The sequence below is a fragment of the Sciurus vulgaris genome (genome assembly GCF_902686455.1).
Source record: "Sciurus vulgaris genome assembly, chromosome: 14".
NCBI classification, from domain to species: Eukaryota; Metazoa; Chordata; class Mammalia; order Rodentia; family Sciuridae; genus Sciurus; species Sciurus vulgaris.
The window spans coordinates 46,520,280-46,545,356 of NC_136475.1; the positions used below are offsets into that span (position 1 = coordinate 46,520,280).

Sequence of the window (25,077 nt, forward strand, 5' to 3'; positions counted from 1 at the left end):
TATCATTCGTCCTTTGGCTTTTTGAGATTGGCTTATCTCACTTAGCATGATATTCTCCAATTTCATCCATTTGCCTGCAAATGCCATAATTTTATCATTCTTTATGGCTGAGTAATATTCCATTGTATATATATACCACAGTTTCTTTATCCACTCATCAATTGAAGGGCATCTAGGTTGATTCCACAGTCTGGCTATTGTGAATTGAGCAGCTATGAACATTGATGTGGCTGTATCTCTGTAGTATGCAGATTTTAAGTCCTTTGGGTATAGGCCAAGGAGTGGGATAGCTGGGTCAAATGGAGGGTCCATTCCAAGTTTTCTAAGGAATCTCCACACTGCTTTCCAGAGTGGCTGCACTAATTTGCAGCCCCACCAGCAGTGTATGAGTGTACCTTTCTCCCCACATCCTCGCCAACACCTGTTGTTGCTTGTATTCTTGATAATCGCCATTCTAATTGGGGTGAGATGGAATCTTAGGGTGGTTTTGATTTGCATTTCTCTTATTACTATAGATGTTGAACATTTTTCCATATGTTTGTTGATTGCTTGTAGATCTTCTTCTGTGAAGTGTCTATTCATTTCCTTAGCCCATTTGTTGACTGGATTACTTGAATTCTTGGAGTAGAGTTTTTTGAGTTCTTTATAGATTCTGGAGATTAGTGCTCTATCTGAAGTATGATTGGCAAATATATTCTCCCACTCTGTAGGCTCTTTCTTTGCATTGCTGATAGTTTCCTTTGCTGAGAGAAAGCTTTTTAGTTTGAATCTATCCCAGTGGTTGATTCTAGCTTTTATTTCTTGTGCTATGGGAGTCCTGCTAAGGAAGTCTGGTCCTAGACCAACAAGGTGAAGATTTGGACCTACTTTTTCTTCTATAATCTGCAGGGTCTCTGGTCTGATTCCGAGGTCCTTAATCCATTTTGAGTTTAGTTTCGTGCATGGTGAGAGATATGGGTTTAGTTTCATTCTGTTGCATATGGATTTCCAATTCTCCCAGCACCATTTGTTGAAGAGGCTGTCTTTTCTCCATTGCATATTTTTGGCCCCTTTGTCTAGTATGAGAAAATTGTATTTATTTGGGTTTGTGTCCGTGTCCTCTATTCTGTACCATTGATCTACCTTTCTATTTTGGTACCAATACCATGCCGTTTTTGTTACTATTGCTTTGTAGTAGAGTTGAAGATCTGGTATTGTAATATCCCCTGTTTCACTCTTCCTGCTAAGGATTGCTTTAGCTATTCTGGGTTTCTTATTCTTCCAGATGAATTTCATAATTGCCTGCTCTATTTCTGTAAGGTATGTCATTGGGATTTTAATTGGAATTGCATTGAATTTGTACAGCACTTTAGGTAGTATGGCCATTTTGACAATATTAATTCTTCCTATCCAAGAACATGGAAGATCTTTCCATCTTCTAAGGTGTTCTTTAATTTCTTTCTTTAGTGTTGTATAGTTCTCATTGTAGAGGTCTTTCACCTCTTTTGTGAGATTGATTCCCAAGTATTTTATTTTTTTCGAGGCTATTGTGAATGGGGTAGTTTTCCTAATTTCTCTTTCTGAAGATTCATCACTTATGTATAAAAATGCGTTGGATTTATGGGCATTGATCTTGTAACCTGCTACTTTACTGAAATCACTTATGAGTTCTAAGAGTTTTCTGGTGGAATTTCCAGGTTCCTCTAAATATATAATCATGTCATCAGCGAACAGGGATAGTTTGAGTTCTTCTTTTCCAATTCGTATCCCTTTAATTTCTTTGGTTTGTCTAATTGCTCTGGCCAGAGTCTCAAGAACGATGTTGAATAGAAGTGGTGAAAGAGGGCATCCCTGCCTTGTTCCAGTTTTTAGGGGGAATGCTTTCAGTTTTTCACCATTTAGAATGATATTAGCCATGGGCTTAGCATAAATGGCCTTTACAATGTTAAGGAATGTTCCCACTATCCCTATTTTTTCTAGTGTTTTGAGCATGAAGGGGTGCTGTATTTTATCAAATGCTTTTTCTGCATCTATTGATATAATCATGTGATTCTTGACTTTAAGTCTATTAATATGGTGAATTACGTTTATTGATTTCCGGATGTTGAACCAACCTTGCATCCCTGGGATAAAACCCACTTGATCATGGTGCACTATCTTTTTAATATGTTTTTGTATGCGATTTGCTAAAATTTTGTTGAGAATTTTTGCGTCGATGTTCATTAAGGATATTGGTCTGAAATTTTCTTTCCTTGATGAGTCTCTGTCTGGTTTAGGGATCAGGGTGATATTGGCTTCATAGAATGAGTTTGGGAGGGTTCCCTCCTCTTCTATTTTATGGAATACTTTGAGAAGTATTGGAATGAGCTCTTCTTTAAAGGTTTTGTAGAACTCGGCTGAGAACCCATCTGGTCCCGGACTTTTCTTTGTTGGTAGGCTTTTGATGACTTCTTCTATTTCAGTACTTGAAATTGGTCTATTTAAATTGTTTATGTCCTCCTCGTTCAGTTTAGGCAATTCATATGTCTCTGGAAACCTGTTGATGTCTTCGAAATTTTCTATTTTGTTGGAGTATAGATTTTCAAAATAGCTTCTAATTATGTTTTGTATTTCAATCCTGTCTGTTGTGATATTTCCTTGTTCATTCCAAATTTTAGTGATCTGGGTTTTCTCTCGTCTTCTCTTTGTTAGTGTGGCTAAAGGTTTATCAATTTTGTTTATTTTTTCAAAGAACCAACTATTTATTTTGTCAATTTTTTGTATTGTTTCTTTTGTTTCAATTTCATTGATTTCAGCTCTGAGTTTAACTATTTCCTGTCTTCTACTACTTTTGGTGCTGTTCTGTTCTTCTTTTTCTAGGGCTTTGAGCTGTAGTGTTAGGTCGTTTATTTGTTGAGTTTTACTTCTTTTATTAAATGCGCTCCATGAAATAAATTTCCCTCTAAGTACTGCTTTCATAGTGTCCCAGAGATTTTGATATGATGTTTCTTTGTTCTCATTTACCTCTAAGAATTTTTTAATTTCCTTCCTAATATCTTCTGTTATCCATTCATCATATAATAGCATATTGTTTAATCTCCAGATGTTGGAATAGTTTCTGTGTTTTACTCTTTCATTTATTTCTAACTTCAATCCATTATGATCTGATAGAATACAAGGTAGTGTCTCTATCTTCTTGTATTTGCTAACATTAGCTTTGTGGCATAATATATGGTCTATTTTAGAGAAGGATCCATGTGCTGCTGAGAAGAAAGTGTATTCACTCTTGGTTGGATGGTATATTCTATAAATGTCCATTAAGTCTAAATTATTGATTGTGTTATTGAGATCTATGGTTTCTTTGTTCAATTTTTGTCTGGAAGATCTGTCCAGTGGTGAGAGAGGCGTGTTAAAATCACCTAGTATTATTGTGTTGTGGTCTATTTGGTTTCTGAAATTGAGAAGAATTTGTTTGACATACATAGATGAGCCACTGTTTGGGGCATAGATGTTTATGATTGTTATATCTTGCTGATTTATGCTTCCCTTAAGCAGTATGAAATGACCTTCTTTATCCCTTCTGACTAACTTTGGCTTGAAGTCCACATTATTGGAAATGAGGATGGATACTCCAGCTCTTTTGCTGAGTCCATGTGCATGGTATGTTTTTCCCCATCCTTTCACCTTTAGTCTATGGGTATCTTTTTCTATGAGGTGAGTCTCTTGCAGGCAACATATTGTTGGATCTTTCTTTTTAATCCAATCTGCCAGTCTATGTCTTTTGATTGATGAATTCAGGCCATTAACATTCAGGGTTATTATAGAGAAATGATTTGGTTTCCCGGTCATTTGGTTCATTTTTAAAATTTTGTTTATTTATTTGTTTGACACAACTTGTTTCCTCCTTTATTTGACAATTCCTTTAGGATAATTCCTCCCTTTGCTGATTTGCTTCTTTGTTTTTCATCTCTTCCTCATGGAATATTTTGTTGAGAATGTTCTGTAATGCTGGCTTTCTTTTTGTAAATTCTTTTAGCTTTTGTTTATCATGGAAGGATTTTATTTCATCGTCAAATTTGAAGGTAAGTTTTGCTGGGTATAAGATTCTTGGTTGGCATCCATTTTCTTTCAGGGCTTGAAAAATGTTGTTCCAGGCCCTTCTAGCTTTTAGGGTCTGGATTGAAAAATCTACTGATATGCGTATTGGTTTCCCCCTGAATGTAATTTGGTTCTTTTTTCTCACAGCCTTTAAAATTCTGTCTTTATTTTGAATGTTAGGTATTTTCATTATAATGTGCCTTGGTGTGGGTCTGTTGTAATTTTGTGTATTTGGAGTCCTATAAGCCTCTTGAACTTGATTTTCCATTTCATTCTTCAGATTTGGGAAATTTTCTGATATTATTTCATTGAATAAATTGTTCATTCCTTTGGCTTGTTTCTCTGTGCCTTCCTCAATCCCAATAATTCTTAAATTTGGCCTTTTCATGATATCCCATAGTTCTTGTAGATTCTGTTCATGATTTCTTACCATCTTCTCTGTTTGTTCAACTTTGTTTTCAAGGTTAAATATTTTGTCTTCAATGTCTGAGGTTCTGTCTTCCAGGTGTTCTATCCTATTGGATATGCTTTCTATGGAGTTCTTAATTTGGTTTATTGTTTCCTTCATGTCAAGGATTTCTGTTTGGTTTTTTTTCAATATCTCTAACTCTTCATTGAAATGATCTTTTGCTTCCTGTATTTGCTCTTTTAACTGTCGATTGGTGTGATCATTCAATGCTTGCATTTGCTCTTTCATCTCATCGTTTGCTTCTCTGATCATTTTAATTATGTACATTCTGAACTCCTTTTCTGTCATTTCTTCTGCCATGCTGTCATTGGGTTTTATTGATGTAACATCTAGATTTGTTTGCAGCATTTTCTTTCCTTGTTTTCTCATATTGTTCAAGTATCAGTGGACCACTGAGATATTGCAGATTTCCTCTATTGACTTACAATGTCCCTGAAGATTTCTATATATATCCCCCCTTAGCCTTCAGTAGGCTGAAGTCATGGAGGAAGTTGATAATGCGGTGCTCCACAAGGAAGCTGCCTCTCTAGGAGTGGTGGCCTTCAGGTGGGGTATAATCCCTGCTAGTGGGCAGAGGTGCCTCCACTTGTTAACCAATGGTCATCCAAAGGGGACCTAGGCTGCGGGCTGAGGCAAGGCCTGTTTGGGCCTGAGTCTCTGGTTTTACCGTCCTTGTGGGGAAACCTCACCCAGCAGGGAAGACTCACCCGGTGGGGAGGTCTCGCTGGTCAGTTCCCTCCTAGAGGTTCCCCTCAATTTACAGCTACCGCCTGGGCTGGGCTGCCTTCCTCTGCAAAGTTCCCAGGGGCCCAGCCCTACCTCCTGGGCCTGGGAGCCTCACCCTTCGCAGATGAATCTCCTTAGGCTGCCCCTCCTCAGAGAATTTGCCCACAGGCCTGGAACCTTCGCTCCGCCCTAAGCCTGTCTCTGTGCGGCTCTTCCACCCAGAAGCCTCCTAGATCCTGGGACCCTGCTCTGCACCTAATCGCCTGGCTGTGTGGCCCCTCCTCTGAGCAGCCACCTGGGGCCCCGAACAATCGCTCTGGGTCCCAGAGACCCGCCACAGGCCTCTTCCTCCAGACAGCCGCCCAGTATTCCGGTGCGGTCACTAGGTGTCCAAGAAACTCACTTCGTGCCTCCTCCTCCCACCAACCACCCGTAGCCCGGGGCAATCAATCACTCCGAGTCGAAGTGACCCTCCCCGTTCCTCCTCCTTCTCCAGATAACCCCCCGAGTGTTCAGGAGTGGTCGCTCTGAGTGGCTCTGAATCCACGTGACCCACTGCACGGGTCCTCTGGGCAACCGCCCGGAGCTCTGGTGCGGCCACTCAAGACCAAGCGTCCCACCACGCTTCTCCTCCAGGCAGCCCCCCTGTGTTCAGGAGCTGTCACTTTAAGACCAAACAACTCACCACTCGCCTTCTCCTCTGAGCAGCCGCCTGGAGCGCTTATGCAGTCACTGCGAGTCCAAACGACCCGCCGCGCTCCTCCTCCTCCTCCTCCTACTCCTCCGGGCAGGCCCCAGGGTTCAGAAGTGGTCAGAGTCCAAACAGCTCGCCACGCAGCCCCTTCTCTGGCAACCGCCTGTAGCTCTGGTGTAGTCACCCGAATCCAAGCGGCCGCGCTCCTCTTCCTCCTCCTCGTCCTCAGGGCAGGCCCCGGGGTTCAGAAGCATCGTTCTGAGTCCAAACAGCTCGCCGCGCAGCTTCTCCTCTGGCAACCGCCTGTAGCTCTGGTGCAGTCACTCCGAATCCAAGTGGCCACGCTCCTCCTCCTCCTCCTCAGGGCAGGCCCCGGTGTCCTGAGTCCACACAGCTCTCCTCGCCTCTCCTCCCCTGGGCAGCCGCCGGAGCCCCAGTGGTTGCTCCGAGTCCCAGCGCTGTGCCGAGCGGCCTCCTTTACGGCGCTCCCAGCTGTCCGAGTTCACTGCTCCAGCGGGGGGAGGGGCGTCTCGCCGGCAGTTCTACTTCACAAAATTTTCTGCGTTCCGGGACCACTGTCCCATCCGGGATGCCTCCCCAGGGGGTGAGAGTCACCCGGCTGCTTTGAGTTGGTCCCAAGCGTCTCAATATCTCCTCAAGGAAGTATTTTTTTTAAATCAGAAATAGACATTTGTAATCATTTTTCTCTTTTTAACTATTTTGTAGTCAAGTAAATTAAAAATTTTCCATGTGTTGAACTTTTGTTGCTTTCCTGAAATAAGTCTTTTTCAGTCTCATTTTAATGAAATTTAAAATTTGACTTGTTAATATTTTACTTAGGATATTCATATACATATATATGTTTGGTTTGAATATTGAATTATCCAATTAGATTGTATATTAGATCATGTAAGCTTGTGGAATGAACTTTGAGATTTACTATCTTTATGTACTCAGAAGAATTTAACAACAAGGGTCTGTTTCTTGAAGTTTTGGTGTATTTTCAAATTTCATTGTTTTTATTTTGCCAATATGGTAAATAATGGTAGCTGTAACCACTGTAAATAAAAGGTATCTATCTGGGATCCTCAAAATTTTTTTCTTTTTTTTCTTTTTTTTGTGATGTTGGGGATTGAACCCAGGGCCTTGTGCTTGCAAGGCAAGCACTCTACTAACTGAGCTATCTCCCTAGCCCTCAAATTTTTTTTACAATTAATTTATTTTTAAATTTGTTCTTTTTAGATATGCAGGAGAATAGAATGTATTTTGCTATATACATACATGGATTATAACTTCCCATTCTTGTGTCAAAATTTTTAAAGAATGTAACAATTCCTTTAACTAAACTGGTGGAGAACTACTGATCTAGATATAACAATTTAATTTATTTGAAGATTCATGGATTCATCTTCTATAATTCTTCAAACCTTTTAATATAGAATATTCTGTATGTGATTTATATGCATTTGCATATACACCATATATGTGACTGCATTTTGTTTTTACATATTTATTATAAGATAAATATGTCTGTTCAGGTGTGTTTATGAGCAGAACTGCAACTTGGATGGAAGCATTGGCCTATAAACTTGGTCCTTGGGGTCCTTCTTGTGACTGATTTTTGTCAGTAGGCCCAGTGCTTTATATGTGTGAACTAGTGGATTTCTGATGATTAGACTGAATGAAAGGCATAGAATTCTCTAGCTCTAGGCAGGAAGAATTGGGGATTCTTTAAGGAAGTTGCTGTCATAGGCCAGCCTCATTCTGTGGTGGTTGCACTGGATTTCTTGAAACCTATATTGTGCCCAAGGAAGCAATTCAGGGCACTCCTAGGCTGAGACTTCACTGTACAAAGGTCTGGATACTATGAAACCTTAGTGAGGGTATTTATCTGGTTTTCTAAAATCAGACTTAATGGGAAAATACAGATGTTAGTTGAGAAATCTTTGCTTCACCATTGTATTAGCTCTAGTTACTTGAAACTCAGTTGCTGTGTTATTACTTATTCTATGACACCAAAAGTCAAGACTGAGCCATATCTGTTTTGTTTCATCTAGAGCTTTTAATTCACTGTAGGTGTTCTATCCGTTTTGCTCCCCTTCCTTACCTTTATTTCCACCCTACCCATGTATAGAATTTCTCATTGTTATTACTTCCAGTCAAATCCTTTAGAGCTAAGCAAACATCAGCACCTATAGGATTGGAAGATGCAATGGAAATCCTTAAAACTCAGAGCATAAAAATAACCATTCCAAGAACTGGGTTAATAGAGCTGTACAACCTAATTTGGCTTTGCAGATTTAGTTTCCATCTTTGCTGATCTGTCTTTGCTTTCCCCCACTTACCTTGTCCTAAAAGACAATGTTCAACTTTAAATTACCCAATGGCTTTTATTACCAAAATGCTGGAAAAACCTAGGGTAGAAAAGTCTCTTATGTCTCATTTCACTTTCTTTTTTGTAATTTTGCAGGGAAAGATAATATGAATGATTTGAATGGGGTTTTAAACATGGAGACAAATTTTATTCATCAAAGGAGCCACCTAGATTTAGTTGGTTACAGTTGTTTGTCACAGGTGTGATGTCAGAGACTTTAGGGAAAAGAAGAGAATGGAATTGAGGTGGGAAGTGGTAGAGGTGAGTAGATGATAGTGGAGGAGTCTTCTCAGGAGATGTTTTCCCTTTCTTATCTTCCCCTTTTTGCCACCATACCTGAGACACATATGAGGAGCTGACCCTGGTGAAGCAGATGTTCAAGGTTGTGTAGCAGGCTGGAGTAGGGGGAGAAGAAAAGAAGGAAATCTTAGGCAATTGCCCTGAGTGGCAAGAAAAAGAAGAGTTATAAAGAAATTCAAGAGATGTGTAAGATTCAAAAAACTTTAGAGTTTGAAGAGCATTGTTGGTATTTAGAAATTCTAATGACTGCCCATCACCAAGTCTTGCCAGTCTGTGTCCTCATTACCTCTTAAAGTCACCTACCCTTCTTCCTCCCCAGTGTGCATGTGTATGTTTTGTGTGTGTATAAAAAATATACACACATATGTATTTTTAATTTGAGTTTTCACTGTGTTGAGACAAGGCTGATGTTGAATTCCTAGACTCAAGGCCATTCACCTGCCTTAGCCTCTCTGGTAGCTAGAATTGCCACGCATGCCACTGTGCCTGCTTTGCCACAATGCATTACTTCTTGTTTGAATCACTGCTTTACTTTATCAAGTGTCCTCATTTTTCTTAGTTCCCATCCTCACTCTCTAATTCTCAACCAAAGTGAACATTCTTGAAGACAAATAGGATTGTGCCACTCCATTGATGAAAATCTAAGCAATGTAATGCTTTACGTGTAAAATCTAAACTCCTTAATGTTGGTTTGATATTTCTGTAATCTGCATTCCTGCTTCCTTCTTCGCATTCTCCAACCATACATCCTTAGCTTTCAGTAGTTATGCCCCAGAACCTTCTCAGCACTCTCCAACCTTTGCACTTTAGGGTTTTTTAATTTGGAATATTCTTTCCTCAATTAATTCTAAGCAACTGTTCCTTCAAAGCTCAGATTAGGTGTTATTTCTTTTTCCTACAAGACTGAGCTGAGACTCCTTTACATGTTCTGTCAACTATATCCCTGTCATAACTCCCACCACTCTGTATTTTTTTAAATTTATTTTTATTGTAAACAAATGGGATACATGTTGTTTCTGTTTGTACATGGAGCAACAGCGTACCATTTGCATATTCATGCATTTACATAGAATAATGATGTTTGATTCATTCCGTTATTTTTTTTCCTTCCCCCCCACCCCTCCCACCTCTCTTTTCCCTCTATACGGTCCCTCCTTCCTCCATTTTTGCCCCCCTCCAATCCCCCTTTACATGTCATCATCTGCTTATAAGTGAGATCATTCTTCTTTTGGATTTTTGAGATTGGCTTATCTCACTTAACATGATATTCTCCAGTTTCATCCATTTGCCTGCAAATGCCAAAACTTTATCATTCTTTATAGCTGAGTAATATTCCATTGTACATATATACCACAGTTTCTTTATCCATTCATCAATTGAAGGGCATCTAGGTTGGTTCCACAGTCTGGCTATTGTGAATTGAGCAGCTATGAACATTGATGTGGCTGTATCTCTGTAGTATGCTGATTTTAAGTCCTTTGGGTATAGGCCAAGGAGAGGGATAGCTGGGTCAAATGGAGGGTCCATTCCGAGTTTTCTAAGGAATCTCCACACTGCTTTCCAGAGTGGCTGCACTAATTTGCAGCCCCACCAGCAATGTATGAGTGTACCTTTTTCCCCAATCCTCGCCAACACCTATTGTTGCATGTATTCTTGATAATCGCCATTCTAATTGGGGTGAGATAGAATCTTAGAGTAGTTTTGATTTGCATTTCTCTTATTACTAAAGATGGTGAACATTTTTTCATATGTTTGTTGATTGCTTGTAGATCTTCTTCTGTGAAGCGTCTGTTCATATCCTTAGCCCATTTGTTGATTGGATTATTTGTATTCTTCGTGTAGAGTTTTTTGAGTTCTTTATATATTCTGGAAATTAGCACTCTATCTGAAGTATGAGTGGCAAAGGTATTCTCCCACTCTGTAGGTTCTCTCTTCGCATTGCTGATAGTTTCCTTTGCTGAGAGAAAGCTATTTAGTTTGAATCTATCCCAGCTATTGATTCTTGCTTTTATTTCTTGTGCTATGGGAGTCCTGTTAAGGAAGTCTGATCCTAAACCAACAAGGTAAAGATTTGGACCTACTTTTTCTTCTATAAGATTCAGGGTCTCTGGTCTGATTTCAAGGTCCTTGATCCATTTTGAGTTGATTTTTGTGCAGGGTGAGAGATAGGGGTTTAGTTTCATTCTGTTGCATATGGTTTTCCAGTTTTCCCAGCACCATTTGTTGAAGAGGCTATCTTTTCTCCATTGCATATTTTTGGCACCTTTGTTTAGTATGAGAAAATTGTATTTATTTGGGTTTGTGTCCATGTCCTCTATTCTGTACCATTGATCTACCTGTTTATTTTGGTGCCAATACCATGCCGTTTTTGTTACTATTGCTTTGAAGTATAGTTGTAGTTCTGGTATTGTGATACCCCTGTTTCATTTTTCCTGCTAAGGATTGCTTTAGCTATTCTGGGTTTCTTATTCTTCCAGATGAATTTCATGATTGCTTGCTCTATTTCTGTGAGGTAGGTCATTGGGATTTTAATTGGAATTGCATTGAATCTGTATAGCACTTTTGGTAGTATGGCCATTTTGACAATATTAATTCTGCCTATCCAAGAACATGGGAGATCTTTCCATCTTCTAAGGTCTTCCTTAATTTCTTTCTTCAGTGTTTTGTAGTTTTCATTGTAGAGATCTTTTACCTCTTTGGTTAGATTGATGCCCAAGTATTTTATTTTTTTTGAGACTATTGCAAATGGAGTTGTTTTCCTCATTTCCCTTTCAGCTGTTTTGTTGCTTGCATATAAAAATGCTTTAGATTTATGTGTGTTGATTTTATAGCCTGCTATTTTGCTGAATTCATCGATGAGGTCTAGAAGTTTTCTGGAGGAGTTTTTTGGATCCTCTAAATATAGAATCATGTCATCCGCAAATAGTGACAGCTTAAGTTCCTCTTTTCCTATTCGTATCCCTTTAATTTCTTTAGTCTGCCTAATTGCTCTGGCTAGAGTTTCGAGGACAGTGTTGAATAGAAGTGGTGAAAGAGGACATCCTTGTCTTGTTCCGTTTTTAAAGGGAACGGTTTCAGTTTTTCTCCATTAAGAATGATGTTGGCCATGGGCTTAGCATAAGTAGCCTTTACAATGTTCAGGTATGTTCCTACTATCCCTATTTTTTCTAGTGTTTTGAGCATGAAGGGGTGTTGTATTTTGTCAAATGCTTTTTCTGAGTCAATTGAAATAACCATATGATTCTTATCCTTAAGTCTATTGACATGATGGATTACGTTTATTGATTTACGAATGTTGAACCATCCTTGCATTCCAGGAATGAACCCCACTTGATCGTGGTGCACAATTTTCTTAATATGTTTTTGGATACGGTTTGCCAATATTTTGTTAAGGATCTTTGCATCTATATTCATCAAGGATATTGGTCTAAAATTTTCTTTCCTTGATGTGTCTTTTCCTGGTTTGGGTATGAGGGTGATATTAGCTTCATAGAATGAGTTTGGTAGGGTACCCTCCTTTTCTATTTCCTGGAATACTTTGAGAAGTATTGGAATGATTTCTTCTTTGAAGGTCTTGTACAACTTGGCTGAGAATCCGTCTGGTCCTGGGCTTTTCTTGGATGGTAGATTTTTAATGGCTTCTTCTATTTCATTGCTTGATATTGATCTGTTTAAATCGTGTATGTCCTCCTGGTTCAGTTTGGGAGGAGCATATGTCTCTAGAAACTTGTCAATATCTTCGGTAGTTTCTATTTTGTTGGAATACAGATTTTCAAAGTAGCTTCTCATTATGTTCTGTATCTCAGACCACTCTGTATTTTAATTATTTTCATGGATGTTATTAATTGCTAATGTTATTGGTGTTTATTATAATTTTTCTCTCTTAGTTCATGGGTTTACTCACAGGCAGAGACTGGCCTTTTATCTCTTTATTCTCAGATCTTACCACATATAAAGTACCCCCCAAATAATCAAATATTGAATTCCTTCATCTTATGGTTGAGAAACCAAGGCCTAGAGAGATAAACTACCTTGCAAGTGTTTAAAAGGACAGAGCTTACCTTTTGATCAATTATTGGTTTCCCCCTATCAGGAACTAGAGACTCAGATGTGTTTATAAGATTCAAATAGGTAATAAAAATGTGAAAAAGTGGACCCTTCTTATCCTCTTCATTTTTCTGGAATGTATGACTCTCCTATATTTTATATGAAAAAGAAATGCTTTGGTTTATGTAATACTTTATTTTCCTCTTAAACTACCATGTAAGAAAAACAGTGGTATGAAAATGGTTATGTTGTGTTTTGATGCATTCTAGAAGATTCAAGAATCAAATATTCTTTCTCTATGCTACCATGGGACTTTATATATGCATACATGTGGCACTGCTTTGTGTGTATGGTGCTGGGTATTGAACATAGGGCCTCCTACAAATTAGGCAGGTGCTTCACCACATAGCTGCACCCCCAGCCCAGATATAGCACTTCTTATGTTATGGTTTCTGTCTTTGGGTTCATGTCCTAGTGTGATCCTCAAAACATTCTAACCTTTGTGGTTTCACTTCTAGTCATTGAACCTTTCCCCTTAATTTTGCACACACGTTCATATACTAAGCTTCAACTATCCTGAATTATAGATCCCCAACATGCCATTTTTAATGTTCCCCCATCTGTCCTTCCTTCCTTCCACCTGTGCTTGAATGAGCCTCAATCCCTGGTCTCACTGTCACCCACTCTGTTTGGTGCTTAGGTAAACCTCCAGCACAGAACTCTAAACTCAAGAGCCATTCCCAGGCATAGACCTTCTTGTTGCATGTATGTGCATGTTTTATCAGAGCACACAAGCACTTTAGCAGATGGTTATTCAACTGCCCCATTTAGGACTTGCCTAGAATTTTCAAATATTGTTGGATTCCAGGATTAAATTGTGTAGTTCCTGAATTTTCCGTCAGTGATGTACTAGTATCAATTTGATTAAACTTGATAACTTTAATGCCATTTGGTTCTATTGGGGAGGAAGAATTTAATTGCTTACTCTAGAGAATGGATTTTTTTCCCCACTGACCAAGGAATTCAATATTTATTAAGATTACCTTTGTGACCTGAAAGGGAGAGATGTACTTCTTTTTCTTTGACAGAAGCACGTCCAGGACAATTTTAGCATGTGGTAAAAATTGAATTATTAGGCAATACTGACTTCTTTGGGATTCAGCCTTCTAGCCCCTGCTGTGTGATTATTTCAGTCCAACTTGCTGGCATGTGTGAGCAGGGAGCCTGCAGAGTATTAGGAAGGAAAAACCCTTCAGCTAGTCTCAGGTACTAAAGACATTTGATTTAATTTCACATTACACGTGGTTATCTGGTTTCCCTTGGCAACCCCCAGTTCTGCCCTACTTTATAATCAGAGGATGGCAGGATACATTGCACACTTGTCATCACCTGGAAAGGGACTGTAGAGAACAAAATTTGTCTCAAAAGAAGAGACAAAAAGGTCACTAAAAAGAACAGAAGAGTCTGAGATACCTTCAGAAAGAAACAGATGGTTCTCTGTAGATTTCATTGATGAGGGAGATTCTAAAACTATCTATAGCAATTTGGGGATATGAAGGAATGAGACCTAATCCTATAAACCTTTTAAAGGGTAAAAGAATTTTACTTACAAATTAGAGATGAGTTTTCATTTTAACAATAATAATAGTTACCACTTAGTAAGTACATGCTAGGAATCTGATAACTCTCATACATGATTCATTAAATTCTTACAATATTCCTGCCAAGAAGTATTAATCTACCCTGTATAGATGAAGAAATAGTTGTTTGTTTATCTCTTAAAGTATGAGGGCTGGAGAAAGGGTGAGACAACATTGACAACCAGATTTGAACTTTGGGAGACCATTTTTTTTCCTATCATTTATAAAATACTATCTTTTTGTTTGTTTGGGCTTGAACCCAGGGGTGCTTAACCATCGAGTCACATTTTAACATTTTTTTCAGTTTTTATTAATCCTTCCCAGAACATTTCCCTTAACGTTTTATTACGAGAATTTTTAAATGTATAAAAAAGTGTAAAGAGTTGTTAACAAACATCCTGGGCCCAATTGAATTCTACAATTTTTACTATTTTTTTATATTTGCTTTATTATATATCTAACTATCCATTTATCTACTCATCAGTCCATCTTATTTTCTTGTTGTATTTGTTAGTGAGTTGCAGACATTAGTACATTTAACTCCTGAACACATAAGTGTGAATATTGTGAACTAGAGTTTAAAATTTTTTTTTTAATTGAACAAACAAAAACAAAAAACTGGAACCTTTAGTTTTATGTTGTAGTTCTATATTCAGTCACTTTGAGCTTTCTCCCTTGAAATATTATGGTATTTTAAGAAAAAATGTAAGCTACCCATGTTAAAAATCACTTTATGAGAAATAGAAATATGTAGAAGGAGGGGGATACCCCTGAATTCATAGGCCACAGCAGCTCAGCATTGCAAAGAAATCTTACCCCATTTTTTATTTTTAAACAAGACTGAGGTCACTGCAACATTTCTAAACTTGAACTCCTCTCCTAACAAGGGAAGTTTGATTAGCAAATTAGTTACGTACTTCAGTAATGATATTGGAACTTAATTTCACTGAACTTTTCCCCTTTTCTCTTCTTTCTGGGTGTGACTAAATTGCCTACAGCATGCTGCATGGTTGCTGGTAAAACAGGAAATGGGGTAAGTAATTTAGGTAGGGAGTTTTTAACCACCATTTAAATACAAGCTGATTCTTAAAGTACTTTTACTTCGACACTCTCTTTTTTTAGAGTGAAGTCACTAGCTACTAGAGAAATTGGCACAAAGGAACACTTTTTATTGTATCAATTTAAGATGTCAACCTTGTTCACTTATTTTACCTGCATAGCATAATCTATTAAAGTAGGTTTATTTTTTGTAGTGCATATTTAATGTGAATGTAAATACTTATTTTATATGCATTAGTCACTATATAGCCTAGTTTGGGAAATTAAAATAATAACTTTTATATTGGTCTTAGAAAATAAATTATAAAAGTAGCCCATAAAAGATAAAATGTAAAATTCTAGTTAAGCCAGAGTGAGTTTATACACTGATAATACATAGAAAACATAAATGTACGATCTTTTTTCTGAAATTCTTGGAGGCCAAATGTGTTGGAGATTTAGAATTTTGGGATTTTTAGGAAGGTTATTCAGTGCTAAATATCATATATAATACACTCCTTTCTTGGGGTGGTACTACATAATCGAACATTAATATTTCTTCAATGAAACAAGAACATTCACACTTAGTTTGGTTAGCAAAGTAAATAGCCTCGTGTTCCAATCAGAATTTGATTTTTTTTTTGTTTGTGTTTTTGCGGTCCTGGGGATTGAACCCAGAGCCTGATACGTTCTAGGCTAGGGCTGTACCACCGAGCTGCATACCCAGTCTCTTTTAAATTTTTAAATTTGAGACAGTTCTCTCCATGTTATCCAGGCTGGCCTTAAACTTGCAATCCTCCTGACAGAAATGCAGTTACTACGTATTAAATGGGGACCACACTTACTTTCATGAGTACTAATCTCTCTAAAAGACATATGCTAAGGACCTCTGTGAAGACATTTACCCTAAATTATATTAGAAAAGATATTGGTCATGTTCAGATTTTAGGATTGAAAATGTGGCATCTTCAGTATTATGTTTTCGCTCTTTATTTAGATAAGGTTTTCAAGCTGCCTGTTAACCCTTTCCTCTGGCTTTTTAATCTGAAGGGGAAAAGTACCTGTAGTTGAAGTTTTTTAACTGGACTAAGATGTTTTAAATGTATTTCAAAATATTGTGAAGGATTTGAAATACAAGTTTCTTAAATATAATGTTTTAACTCATTTTTAGGATTGACTTTTACTGCAGCCCTTTGGACTCTAAATAAATTTGCAATCTAAATAATTTTTAAAATAGTCTCCATTCTTCTTCTGTTTCAATTTTTTATTCTTTAAATTGTATTCTTAAAAATGTATCCACATACATTAATTATTTACTTTAAGCTATGATGCTAGTTTATGTTAATACCATTAAACTGTTGATTAATATTAAGATAGTTTTAAAATGCCTAAATGTTTCTGATATTCAAAGAATTAGAAACTGTTTGTAAAGCTTCATATTTGAATAAATCCTTGACTATAGAGAAATAATTTGATTATTTGTTAGATGTGGGGCTTATCTGGGTATTTAAACCATAATCCCAAAGCATATGAAAACATTCTCTGTAACCAGTTAAAAATCTCTGCTATATACAGAATGGGTAGATCAATTATTTTTTAATTTGTATTTTTAGAGAACAGTGTTGTCTTTATATTCTTTTCCCCCCAGATCAATTCATTTTAACTATTAGCTAAATTACTTTTTGTTTTCTGCCTGCAGTTAGAAATGTCTTTTGTTCTTATAAAATTAAATTACAATGGATATTGCAATGGATATAAATCTCATTTTTAATTACTGAAAATTAAACATTAAAAGGGATGATTCACAAATTTGTCCAAACATCTCTTGTTAAAAACAGCCTTGTAAACAGTCATAGGCTGTTTTGAAGTTTTACTTTTTTGAATGATGTGGACTTGTTAGTTTGTAATATGCCTGTTCTCAACAGAATAAAGCAGTTTTAGTAATACCATACCATATTTTCTTTCCTCTTACCTTAGTTTTTTTCTATCACAATTTTAAACTAAATCTAGATCTCATAATAGGGACTTCCCAAAAGCTATCTGTTGGCTTCTGAGTTGATTTGGGGGGAATATGAAGTGTTTTTTTAGACAAGTATCTGGAAATACATATATGAGCATTTCAGAACATTGGTACTTCAGGATTTAATATTTTCAGTGGTAAAGAAAAATAGAGTTTTACATCGATTTCCCAAAATTAAGTCCCATTTTCAGTAAGATGAAAGATACAAGGTTTTGGTTTTTTTTTTTTTTTTTTTTTTTTTTAAGTACTAGGGATTGAACTCAGGGTGTTTTACTATCAAGCCGTATCCTCAGCCCCATTTTTATTTTTAGACAGGGTCTTGCTAAGTCGCTTAGGGCCTCGCTTAATTGCTGAGACTGGCTTCCAGCTTGGAATCCTGCTTTAAACTTCTGGAGTTGCTGGGATTCCAAATGTTCACTCCCATGCCCAGCTAGATGCAGGTATTTTAAATAGGGCTGTGAGCAGTAAAGAATCATCTTTTCCACTTTTCCAGAATGTATAAATCCTAGAATCTGGCAGTTCCATCTCAGAAAAACAGATTAGTGTACTTTTGTCAATGAAGCTTTAGAAATTGTTTCCTTGATTACACTAGAATATAGTTGCATGAGGTAAGGAATTTTGGGTCACTTTATTCTCTGCTTTCTATATAATGTGTAATATAGTGCCTGGCACATAGTAGGCACAATTGATATTTTAAATAATCATCTAAGTACTTGCCTTTAATAGAAAAAAGTGAAGTTTTTGATGTTGATGAATTCATTTTTTGTTTCTCAGAAAACAGAGTCTGTCTCTGGGAAGAAATGATATTGTTCAGTTAAAAGAAGCCTATAAATGGATAACATACCCCCTGTTTTCAGAGGAACTGGGTGTTCCCATTGATGGAAAGGTATTGGGGTCATCAGCATTGTTAATTTCAATCTATAATTTTATTAGTTTTACTTTATTCTATGGCAGGGTTTGGATTAACCAGAGGAATTTTCTCTTTAAATAAACTTATGAAAACTTAGTAAACTTAGTAAAAACTTATGAAAATGTTAATTTCTAATAGTCATACATTGAAGTAAAGCCTCTTTTTTTTTTTTTTGCCTCTTTTGTTTTTATTCCCTAAAGAGTTCTTTGTGATCCAAGACACTTATAACAAGTAATGTATACCTTAACTGACATTAAAAGGTTAGAAATGAATCTTTTCCTTTGATGTATTCACATTTTATGGGAGGATTCAGAGCTACTGATACAAAACAATGTATTAGTAACTGAGCAAGTGTAGAGTCAACTCTAGACTATTTAATTTTGGTTAATCTGTGTCAAATATTGTCTCCAAATACACAGGCAGTACCTTTTCAACTACAGTGAGCATGGGCTCAATTTCTCCCACTTTGTTGGTGTTCAGTTTCTTTTGTTTATTTTGAGTCAGGTGCTGCTTTTGAATTGAGAACTGTTTGCCACCTTCCTAATAATTTCACAGAAGACTTTACCTCACTCTGGAATGCTGAATTTCAGAGAAGAGCCCATCATGTTTCTGTATGTGAAAACAGTACATAATCCTAACTCATCTTAAATTAGATTTTAATAGTATGGCTTCATTGCATCATTTTGCTTGAAGGAAATTCCTGGAATATCAGATATACTACCCTATTCAGATAAAATAAGAAAACCATCTTCCAAAGCTAGTTTTTTAAAAAAAACCATCCTAAATTATACACTGCATATCCTTCTGTTAGTAAGAATACATTCTCACTGTCCTTTGAACTGAATACTGAGAGAACAGAAAATAAAACCAATTCATAAATAGTATGAAGATGAAATGAGGTAAGAGAAGTCATTAATGCAAAATATTTTTACCTCAAATTTCAGTTTTGGAGCACAAATACTTTTACATGTTGAATCAGTGAGAACAAAAAATAGAAAACAAAAGATGTAATAATGTTTTAATAGATTCAGGCTGAGTGAAGTTTAAAAAAAATTTTTTTTAGTGTAGATGTACACAATACCTTTATTTATTTTTGTGGTGCTGAGGCTCAAAGCCAGTCCCTCATACATTTGAGGTAAGTACTCTACCACTGAGCTACAACCCCAGTCCAGTGAAGTTTTCTTTAATAGAAAATGTGTGATTCATTTTAATTTCATTTTGTGAATTAGAATAAGGAGCCATATAAGCTCTTCATTATTGTGATTCTAGAGTAGCTAATAGGCTTACTATCAATCCAGTGAACTAAGTACATATAGAACTCAATACATACAGAACTCAATAAAAACAACTCAGTAGAAAAGACAAATTATAATATAGTATATAACATTTATAGCTTTTTAATGTGAAATTTTGTATATTCTCTACAGAGGTAAAGTATATAGAGTATAAGATTGTGCTGTTTTATGTACAAGAGTGTGCATGTACAAGAATTCAGTATTTTTTCAATTTTAGAAAAATTTTCTACAACTTAAATGTCTGACACTTAGAATTCAAAAATGTTTATGAAAAAAAGATTTAAGAAATTTTCCAAAAGCATGCTCGATATTTCAAAATGTACATATATATGTTTATATTCACAAATATATCTAGAAACACATTAATTTGTTAATAGTTGCACTTTTGTGGAGTGGAGTGAAAAACCATCCTGTATTCGATCATTTTATAATTTGTAGGTGTCACTTTTGTAACAAAACCATTAAGAAATTTGAGCACTTAAAATATGCTCTGTACAGAGATTTTAAAGATGCAAATGGTTTTTTGCCTTATTAATAATTCTAATAAGTTGTTTCTTTTAGTTATTCTGTCTTCCAGTTTCCTGAATTCTCATTCATCTTCATACCTAATTTATATATTTGTCTAAAAAAATCATACAAATTTGTTTTAAATTTTACTTTAAAACCTTTTTGGTAGTATCTCTAGTGACTGAGTTTTAGAGGTTAAAAAAAAAAAAAAAAAAAGAACAACAATAAAAAGCAACCAAAATTTTCCTCTATAGCTCCCCTATGAACAAACCTGATTTGAGAGCAGTGGTACTATTTCTAGTTTTCCTTGTCACTGTTTCTGAGCTAATCTTTGAGAGTTAATTTTTATTTCCATTCATAAGTTGTAAGATGTTAGTTTCCTTTTGCTCATTTTAAAACTATCTTTATAATTTTTAGAGCTTGTTTGAAGTGAGTGTGGTCTTTGCTCACCCAGAAACAGTTGAGGATTGCCACTTCCTGTAAGTTGCCACATAAACAGCAGTGTCAAATTTTGTAAAATTGTTAATGCTTTTGGTTTCCATTAAAGTAGTAATGTTTCTCTCTATAATGAACATATCAGAACTTGTCATGTACATTAAAAATGTGCCTTCTGACTTAAGATTTCTAGGCAAACTAGGGTAACTCATATAAGAGATTAATTTTACCTGCTCCTGATATCATGAGTTTAGCAATCATATTGTGTGAAATATATTTGACTTGTATCTACTCCCAAATAAACTAATTAATCTTTCATATTCACTTGAATTTATTTCAGAGGTGCAATTTTTCCAGACTGTTTCAAGCCAGCCAAAAACAAACAGGTAAGGATTCATTTTTTATTAAAGGAAACAATAAAATGAATATGCATTAGAAATGTGACATCTCTCTTATGCCAAGAATCAATCTTTATATATTTTCATTTGCCACATTTTTTTTTCAACTCTTAGCACCTTTGCCTTAATCTATGAAGTCATAGCACATTCATATCCATATTTGTGCCTGCATCTGGGTTGTTCCAAATTTATTATTTTTTAAAATATTTTTATTAGTTGTTGATGGACCTTTATTTTATTTACTTATTTATGTGCAGTGCTGAGAATTGAACCCAGTGCCTCACACATGCTAGGCAAGTACTCTACCACTGAGCTACAACCCCAGCCCAGTTCCTTAAATTTATAACCAGTATTTCAGTGATGTTACTATTAACCATTTGGGGAAATTCAGCTTTCAGTTTTTAATCCAGCAGATCACACCATCAGGAAAATCCATGGCAAATATCAGCAGTATCCCAAACTTTTGTTTAGTACATACTTTCCAGAAATTAGTTTTTAAAAAATATAATCCAAGCTAAGTTATTTTATTTAGGATAGTCATGAATTAATACAGATTGGGTGTCCCTTATTCAACAATGCTTGATTTATAAATATTTCAGATTTTGAAAGTATTTGGATTTTGGAATATTTGTGTAGACTTTACTGGTTAGACATTCCTAATCTGGATTTTGGATTTTCTGTTTAGGGATACTGAACCTTTGGAGCTATTGCAGTCCACATTTGTAAAAAGGGCATTTTATTCAAACCCCCCCTTGCTGTCTAATGTTAGCTGATTTTTATGTTAATGAACAAATTAGTTTGCATATACTTTTAGTTCATATTATGGCAGGATAGTATGGCATGGTATGATATTGGGACAACTTTCATGCTCTCATTACTTAGCTGGTTTTTTATAGTTAGGCATTCCTGCAATTTTACTAATATCTATTTTGTTGTGTGGTTGTTAAAAAGAATATGTTTATTGTCACAGATATCTGTTGGTCTTTCCTCTTACTTTGCCTACTAATAGGGCTATTTAGAACTGGGGGAAGAAGTTGATAATTTGGTCAAATATCCTGTATGGAAATAATTAGAAATGCAGACTAAGTCTAAAGCAGTGTCTCCTTACTTTTCTTATTTCATGGCACACCTGAAGCTTTACCATGTTCATTCAGCACCCTGAGGTTAACAAATGGAATTGAGGTCTGGGGGAAAAAAATCAAAGCACATTTCCTATAATGTCATCATTTTTATATTTAAAGAATGCCATATTTTGAGAGGAGTGGGACAGTGCCATAAAGAGCACCTATTTTGTTAGTCTACCTCGTAGTGTAGACATAAACCAGATTGAAGAAAAGAGTAGAAGTGTACCAATTTCAGAACTGACATTATGAGTGCTTTAGTTTTGCTTATTTTCTTGAAACTGTTAAGTATTTCTCCCTTGTAAGTATGTAAAATGACATAATTTCTCCAACCATGTTCTGAGTTTCAACTCTGTTTTCTTGTCTAGGTGATAAAATGTCTTTTTTTTTTTTTTTTTTTTCAATTTACCCTACATAGTCGGTGTTCACTAGAATGGCAGTTATGAAAGCTTTGAATAAGATAAAAGAAGAGGATTTCCGCAAGTAAGTAGAAGTATTATGGAATTTTAGACTAAAGGAAATGTTAGGGATACTCCAGATTATCTCTAAGACAAGACTGGATGTATTTCAGGGATCAGGATTGCATTTCAGTCATCCTTATATTCCCGGTCCCTGAAGCAGTAACAGGCATGTAGTGTGTTCAATAAATATTTGTTAAGTTAATATTTGAATTATAAGTCAAGTCTAACTTCTTTATATTTTAGAAGAGGATACTGAGGTCCAAAGAGGAATTGACTTGCCTATATTTTCATCTGGGTAAATAGAGGATGGACCTCAGGCCCAGTGATTCCCGTTCCTTAAAAAATTCTATATGTTTTAGCATGGCCCATCTCCACAGAAGGGAGAACACTAGGGAATTTTCTTATTTGTAATGGGAACAGCACCAGCTAGAAAGTTAGGAAACTTGATTCTAAGTCTACTCTCTGTTCCCCAGTTGAAATCTTAGGCAGTCAACTCCGTTTGGAAATCAATGCCCTCTTCTAAAATATAAATTGTTAAAATATGCTAAAATATAATAAATACAATAAACCATATAATTCTCAGTGCATTTGTTTTACTAAATAAAATATTGTGGTTATCCTTCTAGAAGATACTTGAATGAATTTTAAGCAATAATATAAGTAGGATTTTATACCCCTACTGATTCTCAGAATGAAAATATTTTTATTAAATTTTAGAAAGTAAATTTTACTTTATACCACAGGAAATTTCCAAGCCATGTATTTGGGGTTAAATCTATATCTAGTTATTTACAGGTGCATTCCAGGTTTGAACTTGCAAATTTCTAGATGATGGATAAAGAATAAAGTTATATGTTGTTCTTTCCTGTCTGTCCTCAGTTGGTTTAAAGTTTCTTTGCTAAGAGGACAGTGTCAGCTATATTCTTTTTTTCCCCCACCACTGGCTCTGTAATCTAATTCCCAGGGTTATAGTTGGAATGAGAAGAAAAAGGAAAAGTGATCGAGCACTCTCCCCACAGTTGGGACTTATTTCCCATAGGTGGGGTGCTCTTCACAAGTGGGACCACTTACTACATATCAGTTTACCCAAATAACTATCATCTAGGTAATCCAGCAGCAAGTGACCAGGGAGAGCAAAATGATTGAAGAGGCTGGAGAGGCTTCCACTTCATAGATACGGATTTCCTCCTCAAATCTCAAGGCTGTGAAATTAATTTGGGAAAATTAATTTGGGAGCATAAAAGGTAGCATTAGAGCTCTGATATGCTTAGTGCCACTCTCATGTGTTAAAAGTGTTGCTTCAGAGGCCTAAAATAACTTTATTGTTTCAAAACTAAAAGCGAGAGGTGTATAGTCCTTGAGAAACTCAGATTCTGTTTGCGTCTCACACAATGCTGATTCATCTTAGTTTTGTAATTCAATATCATGTCTAGGAAATAGTAGCTGTAAAATTTATTTTGTTTTGCAGGCAGTTTCCTTGTCCTCCAAACTCACCAAAGGCTGTTTGCACTGTTCTTGAAATTGAATGTGCTCATGGTGCTGTTTTTGTGGCTGGTAAAATATTTTGTCTAGAATATATGTACACTGTCAACCTTCTGTTGTCCTTTCTGAACAACTCAGTTGATTTTTTTTCTGTTTTATTTTTATTGTTGTTATGACATTCTGGTTAGTTTACTTTTTTGAGATGTAGCACCGATATCTAATTTTCTTTTAGGTTCTGTAGACTATCCTAAAGATCATTAGGAGATATAGTTAAAAAAAGATTCTTAGATCTGTTATTTAAAAATGTCATGCCAAATGGAAGTGACAACTTTCCAGGTTTTAGTAGTTTACATCATAGATGGGTAGAAATATGGACAGGTGTGAAGACCCAAAGTGATCAAAGACTACAGCACTGAAGATATTTTATAACATGGAAAGCAAACTTTAAAAAATGATTTTATTATGTCCCAAAAGACCAAACACTTGGCCTTCACCTGAAAAAAAAAAAATTGTGATATTGACTTTCCCAAGTGGTTATATAGCAGACAGTTTTATTTTGAAAGTTATAACTGCTTTAGTCAGACACATTGATGCACACCTATTATCCCAGGTTCTCAGGAGGATTAGGTAGGAAGATCACAAATTCAAGGCCAGTGTGAAACTTAGCAAGATCCTATCTCAAAATAAAAAATGTTTTGAGTCAAGTGCCCCTGAGTTCAATTCCCAGTACCATAGATAAATAATTAAATAAATAGAACTATGGATGTAGCTCAGCGTTGGAATACCCCTGGGTTCAATGTCCAGTACCATGAAAAAAAAAGAATGAGAGAAAAAGAGAAAATCAGTTAGTTATAGCTCCTTCATAGTAATAGTTGAAATGAAATTGCTTTTAGCCTTGGATGCCCTAGGGCAGTAAAAATTACCTCCCTTAGTATATATAGCTTTATTCATAAAACTGAGTCATAGTGAGTTGGGGTGTTTTGTTTTTTATTTTAACTTAGAAAAACTTCAGAATTTCCTGTATTTGAGGTCTTTGAAATATGTTGTCACCAGTGACTATTACATTGAAATTATTATTAATCACTTGTAAAAGCAATAGTTTTT

At 36.0% G+C, this 25,077-nt stretch overlaps 1 protein-coding gene across 6 annotated transcripts in view; it reads left to right on the plus strand.

The window, feature by feature from the left end:
• Positions 1-25,077, plus strand: part of PUS10 (pseudouridine synthase 10) — a 103,522-nt gene that overhangs the window by 47,248 nt on the left and 31,197 nt on the right. For 4 of the 6 annotated variants that reach the window (XM_079109716.1, XM_079109715.1, XM_079109714.1 and 1 more), the window contains 6 exons: positions 15,305-15,339; positions 18,139-18,250; positions 20,494-20,555; positions 20,852-20,897; positions 22,449-22,513; positions 23,960-24,045. In XM_079109716.1, the coding sequence (XP_078965842.1) occupies positions 15,305-15,339; positions 18,139-18,250; positions 20,494-20,555; positions 20,852-20,897; positions 22,449-22,513; positions 23,960-24,045 (406 nt within the window). Of the gene's footprint in view, positions 1-8,415; positions 8,581-15,304; positions 15,340-18,138; positions 18,251-20,493; positions 20,556-20,851; positions 20,898-22,448; positions 22,514-23,959; positions 24,046-25,077 lie in introns of those variants that run through there. The other 2 variants (XM_079109718.1, XM_079109717.1) reach the window with 2 other exon arrangements.